We start from the raw sequence: 18,048 nt of genomic DNA, 5'->3' as shown, positions 1-18,048 counted from the left end.
GTATTGCAATAATAGTAGGAGACTTCAACACCCCACTCTCACCAATGGACAGATCATCAAAACAGAAAATTAATAAGGAAACACAAGTCTTAAATGATACATTAGGTGAGCTGGACCTCACTGATATCTTCAGGACATTCCATCCAAATGCAGAAGAGTACACCTTCTTCTCAAGTGCACATGGAACATTCTCCAGGATAGACCACATCTTGGGTCACACATCAAACTTTAGTAAACTTAAGAAGGTTGAAATCATTTCAATCATCTCTGACCACAGCGCTATGAGACTAGATATCAATTACAAGAAAAAAACTGTAAGAAACACAAACACATTAAGATTAAACAACACGTTTCTAAATAACCAACAGGTTACTGAAGAAATCAAAAGGGAAATCAAAAAATCTCTAGAAAGAAATGACAATGGAAATATGACAACTCAAAACCTATGGGATGCAGCAAAAGCAGTTCTAAGAGGGAAGTTTATAGCAATACAATCCTACCTCAAGAAACAAGAAAAATATCAAATAGACAATGTAACTTTACACCTAAAACAACTGGATAAAGAAGAACAGAGAAGCCCCGCAATTAGTAGAAGGAAATAAATCATAAAGATCTGAGCAGAAATACATGCAAAAAAAATGAAAGAAACAATAGTAAAGATTAATAAAACTAAAAGCTTGTTCTTTGAGAAGATAAACAAAATTGACAAACCTTTAGCCAGACTCATTAAGAAAAAAAGAAGAATCAGATCAACAAAAGTAGAAATGAAAAAGGAGAGGTTACAGCAGATAATGCAGAAATACAAAGGATTATAAGAGACTATTATGAACTATATGGCAATGAAATAGATAATTTGGAAGAAATGGACAGATTCTTAGAAAAGTTCAATCTTCCAAGACTAAACCAGTAAGAAATAGAAATTATGAACAACCCAGTTACAAGCACTGAAATTAAAGCTGTGATCCAAAATCTCCCAAAAAACAAAAGCCCAGAATCAGATTACTTCACAGGAGAATTCTATCAAATATTTAGATAAAAGTTAATGCCTATGCTTCTAAAACTCTTTCAAAAAATTTCACAAGAAGGAACACTTCCAAACTCATTCTATGAGGCCACCATCACCCCGATACCAAAACCAGACAAAGACAACACAAAAAAAGAAAACTACAGGCCAGTAACATTGATGAACATAAATGCAAAAGTCCTCAACAAAATTTTAGCAAACAGAATTGAGCAACACATCAAAAAACTCATACACCATGATCAAGTTGGGTTTATTGCAAGGATTCTTCAATATATATAAATCAATCAGTGTGATACCCCATATTAACAAATTGAAAGATAAAAATTATATGATAATCTGAACAGATGCAGAAAAAGTTTTTGACAAAATTCAGCACCCATTTATGATTAAAACACTTCAAAACAAGGAACCTACCTGAACATAATAAAGGCCATACATGATAAACCTACTGCAAATACTGTTCTCAATGTTGAAAAACTGAAAGCATTCCCCCTAAGATCAGGAACAAGACAAGGGTGTCCACTTTTGCCACTGTTATTCAACATAGTTCTGGAAGTCCTAGCTACAGCAGTCAGAGAAGAAAAAGCAATAAAAGGAATCCAGATTGGAAAAGAAGAAGTAAAGCTCTCACTGTTTGCAGATGACATGATACTACACATAGAAAACTCTAAAGATAGTAAATTACTAGAGCTAATCAATGAATTTAGCAAAGTTTCAGGATATAAAACCAATACATGGAAATATCAGAAAGTGAAATTAAGGAATCAATCCCATTCACCATTGCAACAAAAAGAATTAAATGTGTAGAATAAATTTACCTAAGGAGACAAAAGAACTGTACACAGAAAATTATAAGACACTAATGAAACAAAGATGACATAAGTCGATGGAGAGGTATTCCATGTTCCTGGGCAGGAGGAATCAATATTCAAATGACCATACTACCAAACGCAGTCTACAGATTCAGTGTGATCCCTGTCCAATTACCAGTGGCATTTTTCAGAGAACTAGAACAAAAAATTTCACAATTCATATGGAAACACAAAAGACCCTGAATGGCCAAAGTAGTCTTGAGAAAGAAAAATGGAGCTTGAAGAATCAACCTTCCTGAGTTCAGATTATACTACAAAGCTACAATCATCAAGACAGTATGGTACTGGCAAAAAACAGAACTATTGACCAGTGGAACAAGATAGAAAGCCCAGAATTAAACTCATGCACCTATGGGTACCTTATTTTTGACAAAGGAGTTAAGAATATACAATGGGGCAAATTCAGCCTCTACAGTAAATGGTGCTGGGAAACCTGGACAGCTTCATGTAAAAGAATGAAACTGTAACACTTCCTAACACCATACACAAAGATAAACTCAAAATGGATTAAATACCTAAATGTAAGACCAGAAACTATAAAATTCTTAGAGGAAAACATAGGCAAAACACTCAGTGACATGAATCTCAGCAAGATCCTCTGTGACCCACCTCCTGCTGCTGCTGCCAAGTCACTTCAGTCATGTCCAACTCTGTGCGACCCCATAGACGGCAGCCCACCAGGCTCTGCCATCCCTGGGATTCTCCAGGCAAGAACACTAGAATGGGTTGCCATTTCCTTCTCCAATGCGTGAAAGTGAAAAGTGAAAGTGAAGTCGCTCAGTTGTGTCTGACTCTTCACGACCCCATGGACCGCAGCCTACCAGACTCCTCCATCCTTGGGATTTTCCAGGCAAGAGTACTGGAGTGGGGTGCCATTGCCTTCTCCGATGACCCACCTCCTAGAGTAATGGAAATAAAAAAACAAAAGGAAACAAGTGGGACCTGATCAAACTTAAAAGCTTTTGCACAGCAAGGTGAAAAGACAACCCTCAGAATGGGAAAAAATAATAGCAAATGAAACAACTGACAAAGGATTAATTTCCAAAATATAAAAGCAGTTCATACAACTCAATGCCAGAAAAACAAACAGCCCAATCAAAAAGTGGGGAGAAGACCTAAACAGACAATTCTCCAAAGAAGACATACAGATGGCTAACAAACATATGAAAATATGCTCAACATCACTCATTATTAGAGAAATGCAAATCAGAACTACCATGAGATATCACCTCACACCAGTCAGAATAGCCATCATCAAAAACTATATACAGTAAATGCTGGAGAGGTTATGGAGAAAAGGGAATACTCTTGCACTTTTGGTGGGAATGTAAACTGATACACCCACGATGGAAGACGGTATGGAGATTCCTTTAAAAACTAGGACTAAAACCACAAAAACCACAATATGACCCAGCAATCCCATTCCTAGGCATATACCCTGAGGAAACCAAAATTGAAAGAGACTCATGTATCCCATTGTTTATTGCCACACTATTTACAATACCTGGAACATGGAAGCAGCCTAGATGTCCATCGACAGATGAATGGATAAAGAAGTGTGGTACATATACACAATGGAATATTACTCGGCCATAAAAAGGAACTCATTTTAGTCAGTTCTAATGAGGTGGATGAACCTAGAACGTATTATACAGAGTGTAGTAAGTCAAAAAGAGCAAGACAAATATCGTATTCTAACACATACATATAGAATCTAGAAAAACGGTACTGAAGAATTTATTTACAGGGCAACATTGGAGAAACAGACATAGAGAATAGACTTATGGACATGGGAAGAGGGGAGGAGAGGGTGAGATGTAGGAAAAGAGTAACATGGAAACTTATATTACCTTATGTAAAATAGATAGCCAATAGGAATTTGCTGTATGGCTCAGGAAATTCAAACAGGGTTTGTATCAACCTGGAGGAGTGGGATGGGGAGGGAGATAGGAGGGAGGTTCAAAAGAGAGGCGATATATGTACACCTATGGCTGATTCGTGTTGAGATTTGACAGAAAACAGCAAAATTCTGTAAGGCAATTATCCTTCAAAAAGACAAATTAATTTAAAAAAATAAATTTTTCTAAAAGATGCATTTAAGTGCATCATTGTGTAGGATAACACTGGTCCCTAAAACATACTTTTGTTGTTTCATTCTATAGTTTTTATCACTTTCAATCTACCAGAAAGAATATGCAGGTGGTATTTAATTGTCTTGTTTTCTTTGCTTAGGATGATGTATCCATTAGGAAAAGTAGGACTAGATGTGAAACTATCAATTATCATTGTAGAAAAATATTTTTTAGCTTAAGAGACCTATCTGAGATTATAATGGCACTTTTAAAAATATTGCTATAATAAAATGAACTAGAATTATGAAAGAAAAAAAAGTAAAGAATGCCTTTGAATGACTAATACTAAATGCTCCCTTTAAATGCATTTTCTTTAATTGTATTAATACAGGGTCATCTGCTTTATTTTCTTTGATGGATCAAGCACATTAAAATAAAGTTTACAGACTTTCCTGGTGTCCAGCAGTTAAGACTCCACAATTCCACTACAGGGGGCACAGATTCCATCCCTGGTCAGGGAAATAAGATCCTACATGCCATGTGCTTAGGCAGAAAAAAAAAAAAAATACTGATACCATTCCTTGTTGAACTTGTAAGGAGTCACATCAAAGGACCCACCATTGATGTTGCTTAGATCTAGATCTTATAAACTGTTAATAAGCATCATTTGATGTACATAAATATATGTATATATATATAATTTAAGATATGTTTAAATGCAACTGTATTATAACTTTTTATTTGTTGTATTTCTTCCTGTTTAAATGTACACATCAGTAACAAAGCTTACAATTCTGTTATTTTCCTCCTAGATTTATTCCTCACGACATTATCTGCTTCTAGTGCCTTCCAGTTTGAGATATGGGAAAATTTGGTAAGAAATCTTTTCTTTTAAGCATTTTTAAATGATGGCTTTCAATGAAAAGCACACAGTTTTAGAAAATAAAATGAAAGTAATCACTTGGTCGATTGATTTCAACAATAAATAGAACAATTTTAAGAGCTTTTGGTTGCATTGCTGCATTCAAACTGCTGAATATTGCTGAAGGAAATGATTCATTCAGCATCAATTCCTCTGCAGGTTTTTAAGCATGACTGCCAATTAAACCAATCAGTCTGTCCTAATGCGCATGTTAACAGGGACCCTGCTAAGCTGTCAGCTGGTGAGAAAGGTGCCTGTCATTTAATTTGTCAGCATGATGGTTTGTTGAAGAAAACCCCTTTTAAAAGACTTATTTTTCCTCTTTGCCTTCAGGCTTCTATAAAAAAAATAAGAACAACAGTCACTAAATTTACTGCCACGTTGACCAGAATTAATGAAACTTTCCCCGTATTTTTTTTAATTGCAAGTAGAATATTCCCAAACTGGTGTCATGGTTTTATTTTTAGCTTGAGGTAGATTATATTAATGCAGAATAGACTACCCCAAATTTTAAAATTCAATTGTAGGTACATAATAGAGGATAGGATTTGAGGACTGGCCAAATTGGTCAACTGAGTGACATTCATTAAATGATGGTCAAGTATTAAACCTCACTTTTCTCATATGGGAAACAGAAGTAAGAATGTCTGCTTCATAGACTGTGAAGATTAAAATGAAACAATGAGTGTTAAGTATCTGGCACACAGCAGATACTTACCGAATTTTAGTTTGAGATCACTTGATATCCCAGCTATTTACACTAGATTGTCTTTTATTCAATCCAAATTAAACCCATTGCATTTTAATAGATTTTTGTTAAAATACTCATGAACAATAAACAGATCTTAGAAAATGTAAAGCACAAGCCCGTAGAAGAAGATTCATTATTTGCCATCTCTTACAGCAGAGTCATAACACAGATTTCTTCATAGGAGGAAACTAGGAAGAGGGGCAGAGCTTTGTTTAGACAAGATTAGGACTTTTGAATATTACTAACTACACCCCAACTCAGCAATCTGATCCTTCTTTCTCTTTTTAATGAGGCAAGGAGAAAGAAGAAAGACTTCTACACTGGAAAGATTTATCTTTGTTTAATGTACATCTTTTTTAAATGTAGTTGTATTTGTTTTTCTGATAATAGAAATATGGTTGTTATGTTCTTAATGGTTACTGTGTATGAAATCTTCCACTAGTAGGGGATATTCATTTTCAGGTGACCTTGAAATCAAATGAATCTTGAGGCTTTAGAAAGTGAGAAAATCGGTCATTTTGATTGATTATTAGGATCCATCCGAGAGAGAAAAGCCTCATTGTTAATAAATATATATTTATAAAATCAGGGACTACTTTTAAGTATTTTATTTCCTCTCAACCTAGGCTGACTTAAAGATAATAAAATGAAGCAACTTTCATAGGAGAAAAATCTTCATGAAGAGATTAGATTATGGAGGGGATCTTTTTTCCCTTTGTTATTTTCTTTAAAGAAAATTAATAAATTGTCTATTTGCCAGTAGAGACCAAAGATTTTTCTTGTGGTAAAATAGCTGGAGCCATAAGGTATTTGTGTTATCAGTAATATAAAACTCATTAGTACAAATTAAGGAGAATGTAGACTCAAAATTAACTAGTTCAGACAAAGTTTAAGTTTTGTAAAATGGGAGAATCATTTTTAATTAGTGATTGGACAAGTTGCAGTAACACGTTAATTGACAGAAAAGCCTTCAAAACTTATAAAGCCATATTAGCTAGTAGAGGAATATGAGCACAGCAGATCTTTTTAGTCAGCTGTGGTGTGCACAGCCCCATGGTAGATGCTCTGGGAGATCAGAAATTAATAGATGAGGAGGAGTGCTAAGATGTGAGTGTAGGCAATTCTGACTGATGTGATAAGATGTACTAACCCCATGTTACAAGGAGTTAAAAAACAGAGCAATTACTTCATTTGGTAGCAATAACATAGCAGTCATTTGGTAGCAATAACCATAATAATTCTTAATAGTTATGAACCATAACAGAGTTCATACATAACTCACAATTGCCAAAACATGGGAAAAACCTAAATGTCCATTGACAGATGAATGATTAAAGAAGATGTGGGGGTGTGTGTGTGTGTGTGTGTGTGTGTGTGTGTGTAATGGAATATTACTCAGACATAAAAAAGAATGAAATAATGCTATTTGCAGCAACTACAGATTCTCATACTAAGTGAAGTAAGTCTGATAGACATATATGATATCACTTATATGTGGAATCTAAAATGTGGCACAAAGGAACCTACCTATAAATCTGAAATAGACTCACAGACATAGAGATCTGACTTGTGGTTGCTAAAGGGGAGGGCTGGGAACTTGGAGTTGTTAAATGCAAACTATTACATTCAGAGTGGATAAACAACAAGGTCCTACAGTATATAGCACAGGAAACTCTATCTAATCTCCTGGGATAAACCAAAATGTAAAGAATACTAAAAAAAAGAATGTATATCTGTGTATAATGGAGTTACTTTGCTATACAGCAGAGATTGGCACACCACTGTAAATCAACTCTGCTTTAATAAAAAAAAGAGAAAGAAAAAAGGAAGGAAGAAGAAAAATCATCTGGCCTGAAAGGGCCAAGACTGAAAATTTCTAACATAAAGGGTGGTGGGTGTGTTTATTCGTGGGTCTTGATTTGCCATTTTCTCTCAACTCTTTCCTTTCATGATACTCTTCTGTTCTCTTCCTTGATTTCTAGTCCTACATTTCTAATCATTTCCTTGATACATCTCTTATCTAAAATAATTTCTTTTCCTGCTCCCAATTATACCTTCTTTTGTATTTTCTATTACCTTTGCATTGGTAGGCGTTCTGTGTTCTCATATCTATCCCTTATCTGTCCCCAACATTCCACTCCTTTAATCATCCATCTGTTTCCCAGGATATAGTAAATTTTACTTATCTCCCCACCTCCAGATTTTCCATCTGATATGCAATATCCAGATTAATTGCAACAATGAAAGCTCTATTTATCTCGCTCTCAGTCCTAAAACCTTTAGGACTTAAGCTTCTCAATAAATTTTTAAAAGAGCAAACTACTTAGTTTAGGAGTAAAGGCGTTTGCTGATCTTGTGTAAAGCAATTCTTCTAATCTTCCAATATCTTTTCATATTCTAGTCCAAATCAGCCACTTTCTGCTCTATGTCCTCTGTTTCCTGTGCATATCCTTGCCCTCCTCTTCCTTTTCTTTCAACCACTAAAATCCTGCTCATCTGCATTAGCCATTTCAAATACCACATCTTCCTTAAAGCCTTCCCTGATGATCCTGGGAGGACCAAATGGAAGCAATTGCTCTGTTTTTTAACTCCTTGTAACATGGGATTAGTACATCTCATCACATCAGTCAGAGTTGCCTACACTCACATCTTAGCACTCCTCCTCGTCTTCAGTTATTTCTCATCTCCCAGAGCATCTACCATGGGGCTGTGCACACCACAGCTGACTAAAAAGATTTGCTGGAGCTCATATTCCTCTCCTAGCTAATACGGCTTTATACGTTTTTAGGGCTTTTCGGTCAATTAATGTTACTGCAAATTGTCCAATCACTAATTTAAAATGATCCTCCCATTTTACAAAACTTACAACAATCATTTATTGTTATGAGAATTGTTATGAACATAGGAGTGCCTGTATCTTTTTGAGTTATAGTTTTGTCTGGGTATATGCCGAGGAGTGGGATTGCTGGATCATACGTAGCTCCGTTTTCTGAGGAACCTCCATACTGTTTTCCAGTGGCTGTACCAACTTATATCCCCACCAACAGTGTAGGTGGGTTCCCTTTTCTTCACACCCTCTCCAGAATTTTATTGTAGACTTTTTAATGATGGCCATTCTGATTGGTGTGAGGTGTCCCTCATCATAGTTTTGATTTGTATTTCTCTAATAATTAATGATGTTGAGCATCTACTGGCCATAGGCCAGATGATTCTTTACTGTGGATATCTATCCTTTAACTTGTTTAGCAGTATCCCTGGCCACTGTTCACTTAGATTCTAGAAGCTACCTCCAACTTGAAACAGTCAAAAGTATCTCCATACATTGCCCAGTGTCCTCTGAAGAATAAATACACTGCAAGTCAAGAACCATTGCTTCATGTGAATAAAGATGTAGATACAGTGATAGTCATCATATGTTGCTTCCTGATCATTTTTAACATTATGAATATGGCAGTTTAAATACTAAATATTAAAACCTGCAGGCCAAAGCATAGGTGGTCATCCATGAAAGGATACTTATTACAACATAGCACCTGTGATTGGAAATCGAGCAGAAAATGTCTTCTCTCCTGTCAATGGCAGTGTGTTTAGCTGCTTCAGTGATGGGTAGCAGATATAATAGTATTACTACTAGCATTCCTAGTCAATAATTGTTAATGTTGACTAAGTACATATTTGTGCATATGCTGAACTAGTAAGTACTTTATATGCATTATTTTACTAATTTTCACAAAAACTTTGTAAAAGTTCGTTTTAGATAAGAGTAAACAGATGCATACATTAGAACTAACTTGCTCAGACCTCAAAACTAGAAACAGTGGAGCTAGAATTTGAACTAGGAAATCTGTCTCTAAAACTTGGGCCTTTAAATCATTGCACAGACATTCCAGAAACCAATTAGGTGAAAGAAGAGGTAAAGGACATAATTGTGGCAGTGAGTTGGCCCAGTTTTGGACTGAAGGACTACAGTGAAGGCCAGTAAAAACAGCATGGTGCAGAACAGGACACAGGGTAGTAGATGAGTCTGAAATAGCAGCCCTTGAAAAAGTATTTCCAGCTCAGAAGCACAGGACTGACATTATAAAAATACCTGAAAAATGTCCCTGATAACTTTACATTTTGCAGAACACTTCCTAATCATTCCATTGATCCTCTCTAGAACCCTGCAAGTACACAGTGCATTATCCCCTTCTGACAGTTGAAGAACCAAGACCCAGAGTAGTAAGTGGCTGTTCCAGAGTGATACACCTTAGTGAAAGCAGGAATAGAACCATATCATCCAACTGCTTGTCCAGCATCCTTTCCACTGGATTTTCTGCTCTCTCATTTTAAAAGACTGTTGGTCACTTTTGTCTTTCCTACATTATACAGGTACAGCGTGGCTTCATCTTTGAAAATAAGTATAGTCAATGCATCACTTTAAAATATACCATCCGAAAGAGTAGTAGTGTAGTGGTAATTAAGTTTATTCAGTCATTTTAATCAAATACTAAATATGTTCATGACACTGATCTAAAGGTAATTTAAGTTCTGTAGATCTGTACTGCCAAATGGAATAAAGACTAAGCAATGATAATGATGGAAAAGTAAATTGAGTCAAGTATCCCCAACCCCTAGTTAATTCATATAGATAATATATTCTGCATGCTCTCACTATAATAAGAATATATGATTCTCTTTTTCTAGCAATTGCAAAAGTAAATTGTCTTCTTATGCTGAGGTTCATGGTGAATGTGGCATGTTAGACACAGGAGTCTGTCACCTGGGTAGTACTCAGTCTTTCTTGATGGAAATACATCATGATTATACAGGCGTTTATTGTTGTTGCTCAGTCACTAAGTTGTGTCTGACTCTTTGTGCCCCCATGGACTGTAGCACACCAGGCTCCTCTGTCCTCCACTAGCTGCCAGAATGTGCTCAGATTCGTGTCCATTGACTCAGTGATGCCATCCAACCATCTCATCCTCTGCTGCCCACTTCTCCTTTGGCCTTCCGTCTTTCCCAACATGAGGGTCTTTTCCAGTGACTTGGTTGTTCATGTCAAGTGGCCAGAGTACAGGAGTTTCAGCATCAGCCCTTCAAGTGAATATTCAGAGTTAATTTCATTTAGGAGTGACTGGTTTGATCTGTGCAGTCCGAAGGACTCCCAAGAATCTTTCTCCAGCATAGCAATTCAAAAGCATGAATTCTTCAACACTCAGCCTTCTTTATGATCCAACTGTCACATCCATACATGACTACTGGATAAATCATAGCTTTGACTATTCAGACCTTTGTCAACAAAGTGATGTCTCTGCTTTTTAGTATACTGTCTAGGTTTGTCATAGCTTTCCTTCCATGGAGCAAACGTCTTTTAATTTCATGGTTGTAATCACCATCCACAGTGATTTTGGAACCACAGAAAATAAAATCTGTCACTGCTTCCACTTTTTCCTCTTCTATTTGCCATAAAGTGATGGAACTGTATGGCATGATCTTAGTTTTTTAAATGTTGAGTAAAACTCACCTCAAGCCAACTTCTTCCCTCTCTTCTTCCACCCTCATCAACAGTCTCTTTAGTATCTCTTCACTTTCTGCCATTAGAGTGGTGTCATCTGCATATCTGAAGTTGTTGATATTTCTCCTGGCAATCTTGATTCCAGATTGTAACTCATCCACCCTGGCATTTCCCATGATGTACTCTGCATAGAAGTTAAATAAACAAGGTGACAATATACAACGTTGTCTTACTCCTTTCTGAATTTTGAACCAGTCCATTGTTCTATATCTGGTTCTAACTATTGCTTCTTGACCTGCATACAGGTTTCTCAGGAGACAGGTAAGGTGGTTTGGTACTCCAGTCTTAAGAATTTTCCACAGTTTGTTGTGATCCACACAGTAAAAGGTTTCATATGGTCAATAAAGCAGAAATAGATGTTTTCTGGAATCCCCTTGCTTTTTCCATGATTCAAGGAATGTTGGTAATTTGATCTCTGGTTCCTTTCCTCTTTGAAACCCAGCTTGTACATCTAGAAGCTCTCCGTTCATATACTCTTGAAGCTTAGCTTGAAAGATTTTGAGCATAACTTTGTTAGCACATGAAATGGGTGCAGTTGTACGGTCGTTTGAGCATTCTTTTACATTACTCTTCTTTGGGATTGGAATGAAAATTGACTTTTCCCAATCCTGTGGCCTCTGCTGAGTTTTCCAAGTTTGCTGACATGTTGAGTGCAGCACTTTAACAACATCATCTGTTAGGGTTTAAATGGCTGAAATTCTATCACCTCCACTAGCTTTGTTCATAGTAATGCTTCCTAAGGCCCACTTGACTTCACCCTCCAGAATATCCAGCTCTAGGTGAATGACAACGTCACTGTAGTTATCCAGGTCGTTAAGACCTGTTTCATATTATTCTTCTGTGTATTCTTGTCACCTTTTATTAGTCTCTTCTGCTTCCATTAGGTCCTTCCATTTCAGTCCTTTATCATGCCCATCCTTGCATGAAATGTTCCCTTGATGTTTCCAGTTTTCTTAAAGAGATTGCTAGTCTTTCCCATTCTGTTATTTTCCTCTATTTCTTTGCATTTTTCACTTAAGAAGGTTTTCTTATCTCTCCTTGTTATTCTCTGGACTTCTGCATTCAGTTGGGTATATCTTTCTCTCTCTCTTGCCTTTCACTTCTTTTCTTTCTTCAGCTATTTGTAAAACCTCATCAGGCAACCACTTTGGCTTCTTGCGTTTCTTTTTGTGGGGGATGGTTTCAGTCACTGCCTCCTGTACAAACTTACAGGAGTTTGTATAAACATGTGCATAGTTCTTCAGGCACTCTGTCCACCAAATCTGCCATGTATGCATGCATGCATGCCTTATTTTATTGTGTTTTTTTATTTTCCATAAATTGAAAATCTGGCAGCCCTGTGTCAAGTAAGTATATCAGCACCGTTTTTGATGGTAGCATTTGGTCACTTCATGTCTTCTATGACACATTTTGGTGATTCTCACAATATTTCAAACTTTTCCCATTGTATTTAATTTGTATTATTGTTCTTTGATGTTGCTATTACAAAAAGATTACAACTTGCTAAAGGCTTGGGATGATGGTTGGTATTTTTTTTTAACAGTAAAGTATTTTTTAGTCAAAGTATGTACATTTTTTTAGGCATAATGCTGTTGCACACTTAATAGAGTACAATGTAGTATAACTTTTACATCCACTGGGAACCAGAATATTCCTGTGCCTTGGTTTATTACAATACTTAGTTTATTGCAGTGATCTTAACCAGAATTTGCCTGTATTTCCAAAATATGCCTGAACCTGGAAACATTTCTAAATACATTTTATTATGTTTAACAAAACTTCACAGGAGTAATTTATTCACTTGAGCTAGTAGAATAGGTTGATATTCAGCTTTATGTTATATGTGGCTGATGTATTTTTAGAGTGGTTTTTCCATTCATTCGAGAATAATTGTGTCTTCCTTGTACCTGATGCTGTAATCTTTCTAGAATGCAAATTCATTTGACACTTCATTCACAAATTTGGCAACTTTGATGTATCTTTAGTATAACATCAGGTACTCAGCAAGACTGGAGGGGTATCCTAAGTTTTAAGATACTTACATAAATAAGATTTCCATAGAAAAATCTTTCAAAAATGTATCAGATACTTTAATAATGGTAGGAGAAACATGTTTCTGCATGTGAATGATGGAGAGTTAAAATGGCTGGAAAACTGCCTGTCACAAGACAAATGTTACTTACTCATGTTCCTCAGGTATTTAGTCTTAATGCTTTCTGGGTAGCATTGCCTGTCTCTGAAAATGTTGGAGATGATTTCTTCAGAAATAACTTACAGATCTGCAGTATCTTTAGAGGAACAAAGGAGAAAAATATTTTAAATTTTTTAAATATTTTAAAATATATAGTTTTCTGTATGAAGCATGTAAGAATCAGGGTTAGCACATCAAAGAGTTAAAAGAGAAATCAGTGATAAGAGAAGAGCTTTAAAACTAAGCTCAAAACCCAAACACAGTGTTTTGGTTTATTTTTCTTATGTTCTAATATAAAATTATAGAAAGGAAAGACAATAATTTAAAGAAATGCATATTATTTTTGTAAGCCCCTCATTCTGTTTTGGTAAGAGTAACTGAAGCAAAAGATCTCTGATGAGTTCTCCTTTTTTGTTTAGCTTAGCTACCTCTGGTTAGGACACGTCAGCTGTTGTACTCCTTTGCTGCCTTTCTAATAGTGTTGGTAATGAATGAGCCATTAAAGATGAATGTAATTCTCATCTCATTTGAATTTCTTTACCTAATTAACCCCCAACAGAATCTTCTTTCTTGAAATCTGTAAAACATAGTATCTTTCCTACTTACTCATACCACTTATATGTTACCTTCAAAAAGTCTCTTTTCTTGACATATTTTATCTTCCAACTGGACTGTTAGCTCTTTCGGGTAGGAACTATTTTGTATACTTCTTTGGGCTTCCCTTGTGGCTCAGCTGGTAAAGGATCCACCTGTAATGTGGGAGACTAGGGTTCAATCCCTGGGTTAGGAAGATCCCCTGGAGAAGGGAAAGGCTACCCACTCCAGTACTCTGGCCTGGAGAATTTCAAGAGGGGTTGCAAAGAGTCGGACACAACTGAACGACTTTCACTTATATTCCCAAAACCTTCCATGGTACTTGAACATAGAAGACACTCATTCTGGTCTGAAATTATGATGATTTAGGAAAGAGGGCTTCCCAAGTGGCGCTAGTGGTAAAGAACCTACCTTCCAATTCAGGAAACATAGAGATGCCTTTCAGTCTCTGGGTCAGGAATATCCCCTGGAGAAGGAAATGGCAACCCACTCCAGTATCCTTGCCTGGAAAATCCTGTGGACAGAGGAGCTTAGTGGGCTATAGAGTCGGACACAACTAAAGCGACTTAACACACAGCACACACACGTCTTGCCTGAAGGTTTCACAGAAGGCTCAGTGGTAAAGAATTCACATGCCAAACAGGAGATGTGGGTTCAATCCCTGGGTCAGGAATATCCCCCAGAGAATGAAAAGGCAACCCACTCCAGTATGCTTGCCTAGGAAATCCCATGGACAGAGGGGCCTGGTGGGCTGCAGTCCACAAGGTCGCAGAGTGTCAGACCCAACTTAGTGACAGAGAATAAAGAGAGAGAGATCATACCTGAACTGACAGCATGCAAGGCACATCTCCAGATGCGCATCTTCAGCTCACAGCAGTTTCTTTCATTTTATGATAAAAACAGAACAGAAAAGTGGGATAATTCTTTGGAATACAAAAGTCTTAAGTTGTTTATTTCCCTGCTTTCATTAAAATACTTTGTTTCAGAGGACCTACTGTATAGCTTAGGGAAGTCTGCTCAATGTTATATGGCAACCTGGATGGGAGGGGAGTTTGGGAGAGAATGGACATATGTGAATGGCAGCGTCCCTTTGCTGTCCACCTGAGGCGAGCACAACATTGTCAATCAGCTATACTCCAATACAAAATAAAAAGTTTAAAAAATAATAGTAAAATACAATAGTAAAATTTTAAAATGCTTTGTTTCACACTTGAAAAATGATCTAATCCATAACTTTCTGCCTCTAACAGGATGGAAATTTCTCTCTCAGTACTGTTCTTGAAAAACCTCAAAATATGATGGTGGTGGGACAGTCAGCATTTGCCGACTTTGGTAAGATTGTTTTTGTCTTTGAAAGTCTCCCTGTCTCTCTGACCTAGTCATATTAATTCTTTATATCTGAAAATAACTTTAATATCTTCAGATCAATTACAGATATAAAAGATGCCTATCATAGGATTGGGGCTTCCCAGGTGGCACAGTGATAAAGAGTCTACTTTCTAACTCAGGAAACACAGGAGACTCAGGTTCAATGCCAGAGTTGGGAAGATCTCCTGTAGTAGGAAGTGGCAACCCACTCCAGTATTCTTGCCTGGAAACTCCCTTAGACGAAGGAGCCTGGCAGGCTACAATCCATGGGGTAGCAGAGTTGGACACAATTTAGCAACTGAGCACACACATACACGCATCATAGTATTATAAGTGACATATTGTCAGGTCTTTCCTGTTGGGTTGGCCAAGTTCCTTCAGTTTTTAAGTAAAAATACATTTCTGTTTTTCCCAAGAACTTATTGAACAGCATATTCACCTTTTTGTTCCACTACCTTCTGCCACTTTTCAGGGAATTCCACTTTCCCAAAACTTTTTCTTTTTAAGCAAAGAACTCTTCTAGGTACCTTTTACCGTCTTCCAGGGAATTGAAATGTTTTCCTTTAAGAGAATTTTGTAAAGACTGAAATAAATGGAAATCCAAGGGTACAGTATCTGGTGAATACAGCAGATGAATGAGAACTTGCCAGCCAAGCTGTAACAGTTTTGCTGGGTCTTCAAAGAAACATGCGATCGTGCATTATCCTACTGGAGTCCGTGTTTTCTGTTGACTGATCCAGATGCTTTTCTTCAAGTGCTGCTGTCAGGTAGTCTCATGGGGAGCAGTACTTGTTGGATTAATTGTTTGGTTTTCCAGAAGGAACTCATAATAGAAGACTCCCTTCTAATCCCACCACATACACAGCATCACCTTCTTTGGATGAAGACCAGCCTTTTGTGTGGTTGGTAGTGTTTCCTTTCACTTGCCTCATGATCTACTCTGTTCCCTGTTATTGTACATGATCCACTTTTCATTGCCCATCAAGAGTTTGTTTTAAAAACAAAACGTTTTTGTTATATTTAAGTACAGAATTGCATGCAGAAATATGGTCAGTGTTTTTTTTTTTCCACTTAGATGGAACTCAAACATGAAAGTAATAACCACAGCCAAGCTGGTGCAAATGATTTCCAGTGCTTCATTTGGATTATTATTGGGTTTTTTTTGTTTTTTTTTTTGTTTTTTTGGCCACCTTGTGCAGTATTCAGGATCCTGGTTTCCCAACCAGGGATCAAACTCATGCCCCCCTGCTTTGAAGTGTGGAGTCTTAACACTGGACCTCCAGGGAAGTCTTAATTGGGGTATTTTGAGTATGTCAGTTATCTCCCGTGAGGTATTACATTGATTGTTCTCAGTTAATGTCTCTGTTTGACTGCTGTCAGTGTCAACAGGTTTACCAGACCATGGCTCATTGTCCAATGAGAAATCTCCAGCAAGAAATTTGCAAACCACTTTTGACATGTTCAGTCAGTCACACCACCGCGATACACTGCACAATTTTTTTTTTTTTTGCTTTTCAGCTCGTTTTTACCTTTCTTGAAATAATAAAGCATGATATACCAAAACTGTTGCTTGTTTTCTTCCGTCTTTAATATTAATGTAGCTACACAAAAATTCACCAATTCTGATGTTTTTTAAAATGCACACTGATGTGACAACTGTCACAATATAATCTAACAAAATTGTTTCAAATGATGTTAATGATAACTAAGCACTACTAGACCCATCTTATGGAAAAAGCTGAAGGACTATTTTGGCCAACCCAATACAATAAAGAACAATTTATGATGTGTGTTTAAATTACAGTTTGAATTTAAGGGACTCCTTTTTGCAGGAGTAACCTGCAAAACAGGAATATCTACTGAACGTTCTCTAAAGAATATCAACTAGTAATTTATCATAACATTTTTATGTACATTCACCTTACGAAACAATGAAAAAAAAATTGAAAAAATTAACCTGACCTCTTGAAACTACTTGAATATTAAAAAACATTTGTGATTTACATCTGAATTCCAAAAGGGAGTAATATTTGTTATAAATCTCTATATTCCATAAGAGTCTACACAATACATCAGGTTTAGAACTTCTAAAACATATGTGGCTCTTTCATAATTTTTCAGAGTTATTATCAAAAGAATTTTACTGTTAGATGAAAAAATGGTCTAAGATAGCCACTGCTAAGAATCCACAGCTCACTCCCATCCTGTTTTTCCTTCATTCTACAAACACCTCAGCCTGTTCCTCAAAATGCAAGTGACACCTTCCTACCTAGAAAGGCTTCAGTTTCTTTATTTACAAAATGAAAATGATTATAACCACCTCATGAGGCTACTGTGAATAACATAATGTGAGTAAAGCACCATGTCAGGCCCATAGTAAATACACAGAAAATTATTGTATAATCTGAGTCTTTTTATTGGACATGTTTGGTCTTATTGTTGTTGCTGCTTTTTGCTCAGCTGACTAAATCAGCTCATTGTTTAGTGTCATAGAGATGTGTCCCATGGCAATTAAAGCAAGAGGTTTGATAGAGTTATTTGATGAAATTTTCAACATGAATCTTTCTATTGTACCGTATTTTACTTTTATTACATTGAACATTACTTTGCTTTTGAGCAGATTTCTGGGGCCTAATTTATTATCTTTAATGCAAATAGTCAACTGATAGGATACATGCATTTTTCTTTTAATTTGCT

General features: G+C 36.4%; 1 protein-coding gene across 1 annotated transcript in view; it reads left to right on the top strand.

Annotated features, from left to right (window-relative positions):
• ITFG1 (integrin alpha FG-GAP repeat containing 1) overlaps positions 1–18,048 on the top strand; it is a 306,823-nt gene that overhangs the window by 72,749 nt on the left and 216,026 nt on the right. The window contains exons 7-8 of the mRNA XM_061138443.1: positions 4,781–4,842; positions 15,234–15,315. Of these exons, the coding sequence (XP_060994426.1) occupies positions 4,781–4,842; positions 15,234–15,315 (144 nt within the window). The remainder of the gene's footprint in view (positions 1–4,780; positions 4,843–15,233; positions 15,316–18,048) is intronic.

Source organism: Dama dama, chromosome 4 (genome assembly GCF_033118175.1).
Source record: "Dama dama isolate Ldn47 chromosome 4, ASM3311817v1, whole genome shotgun sequence".
NCBI lineage: Eukaryota > Metazoa > Chordata > Mammalia > Artiodactyla > Cervidae > Dama > Dama dama.
This window is presented reverse-complemented; position numbering and strand designations above follow the sequence as displayed.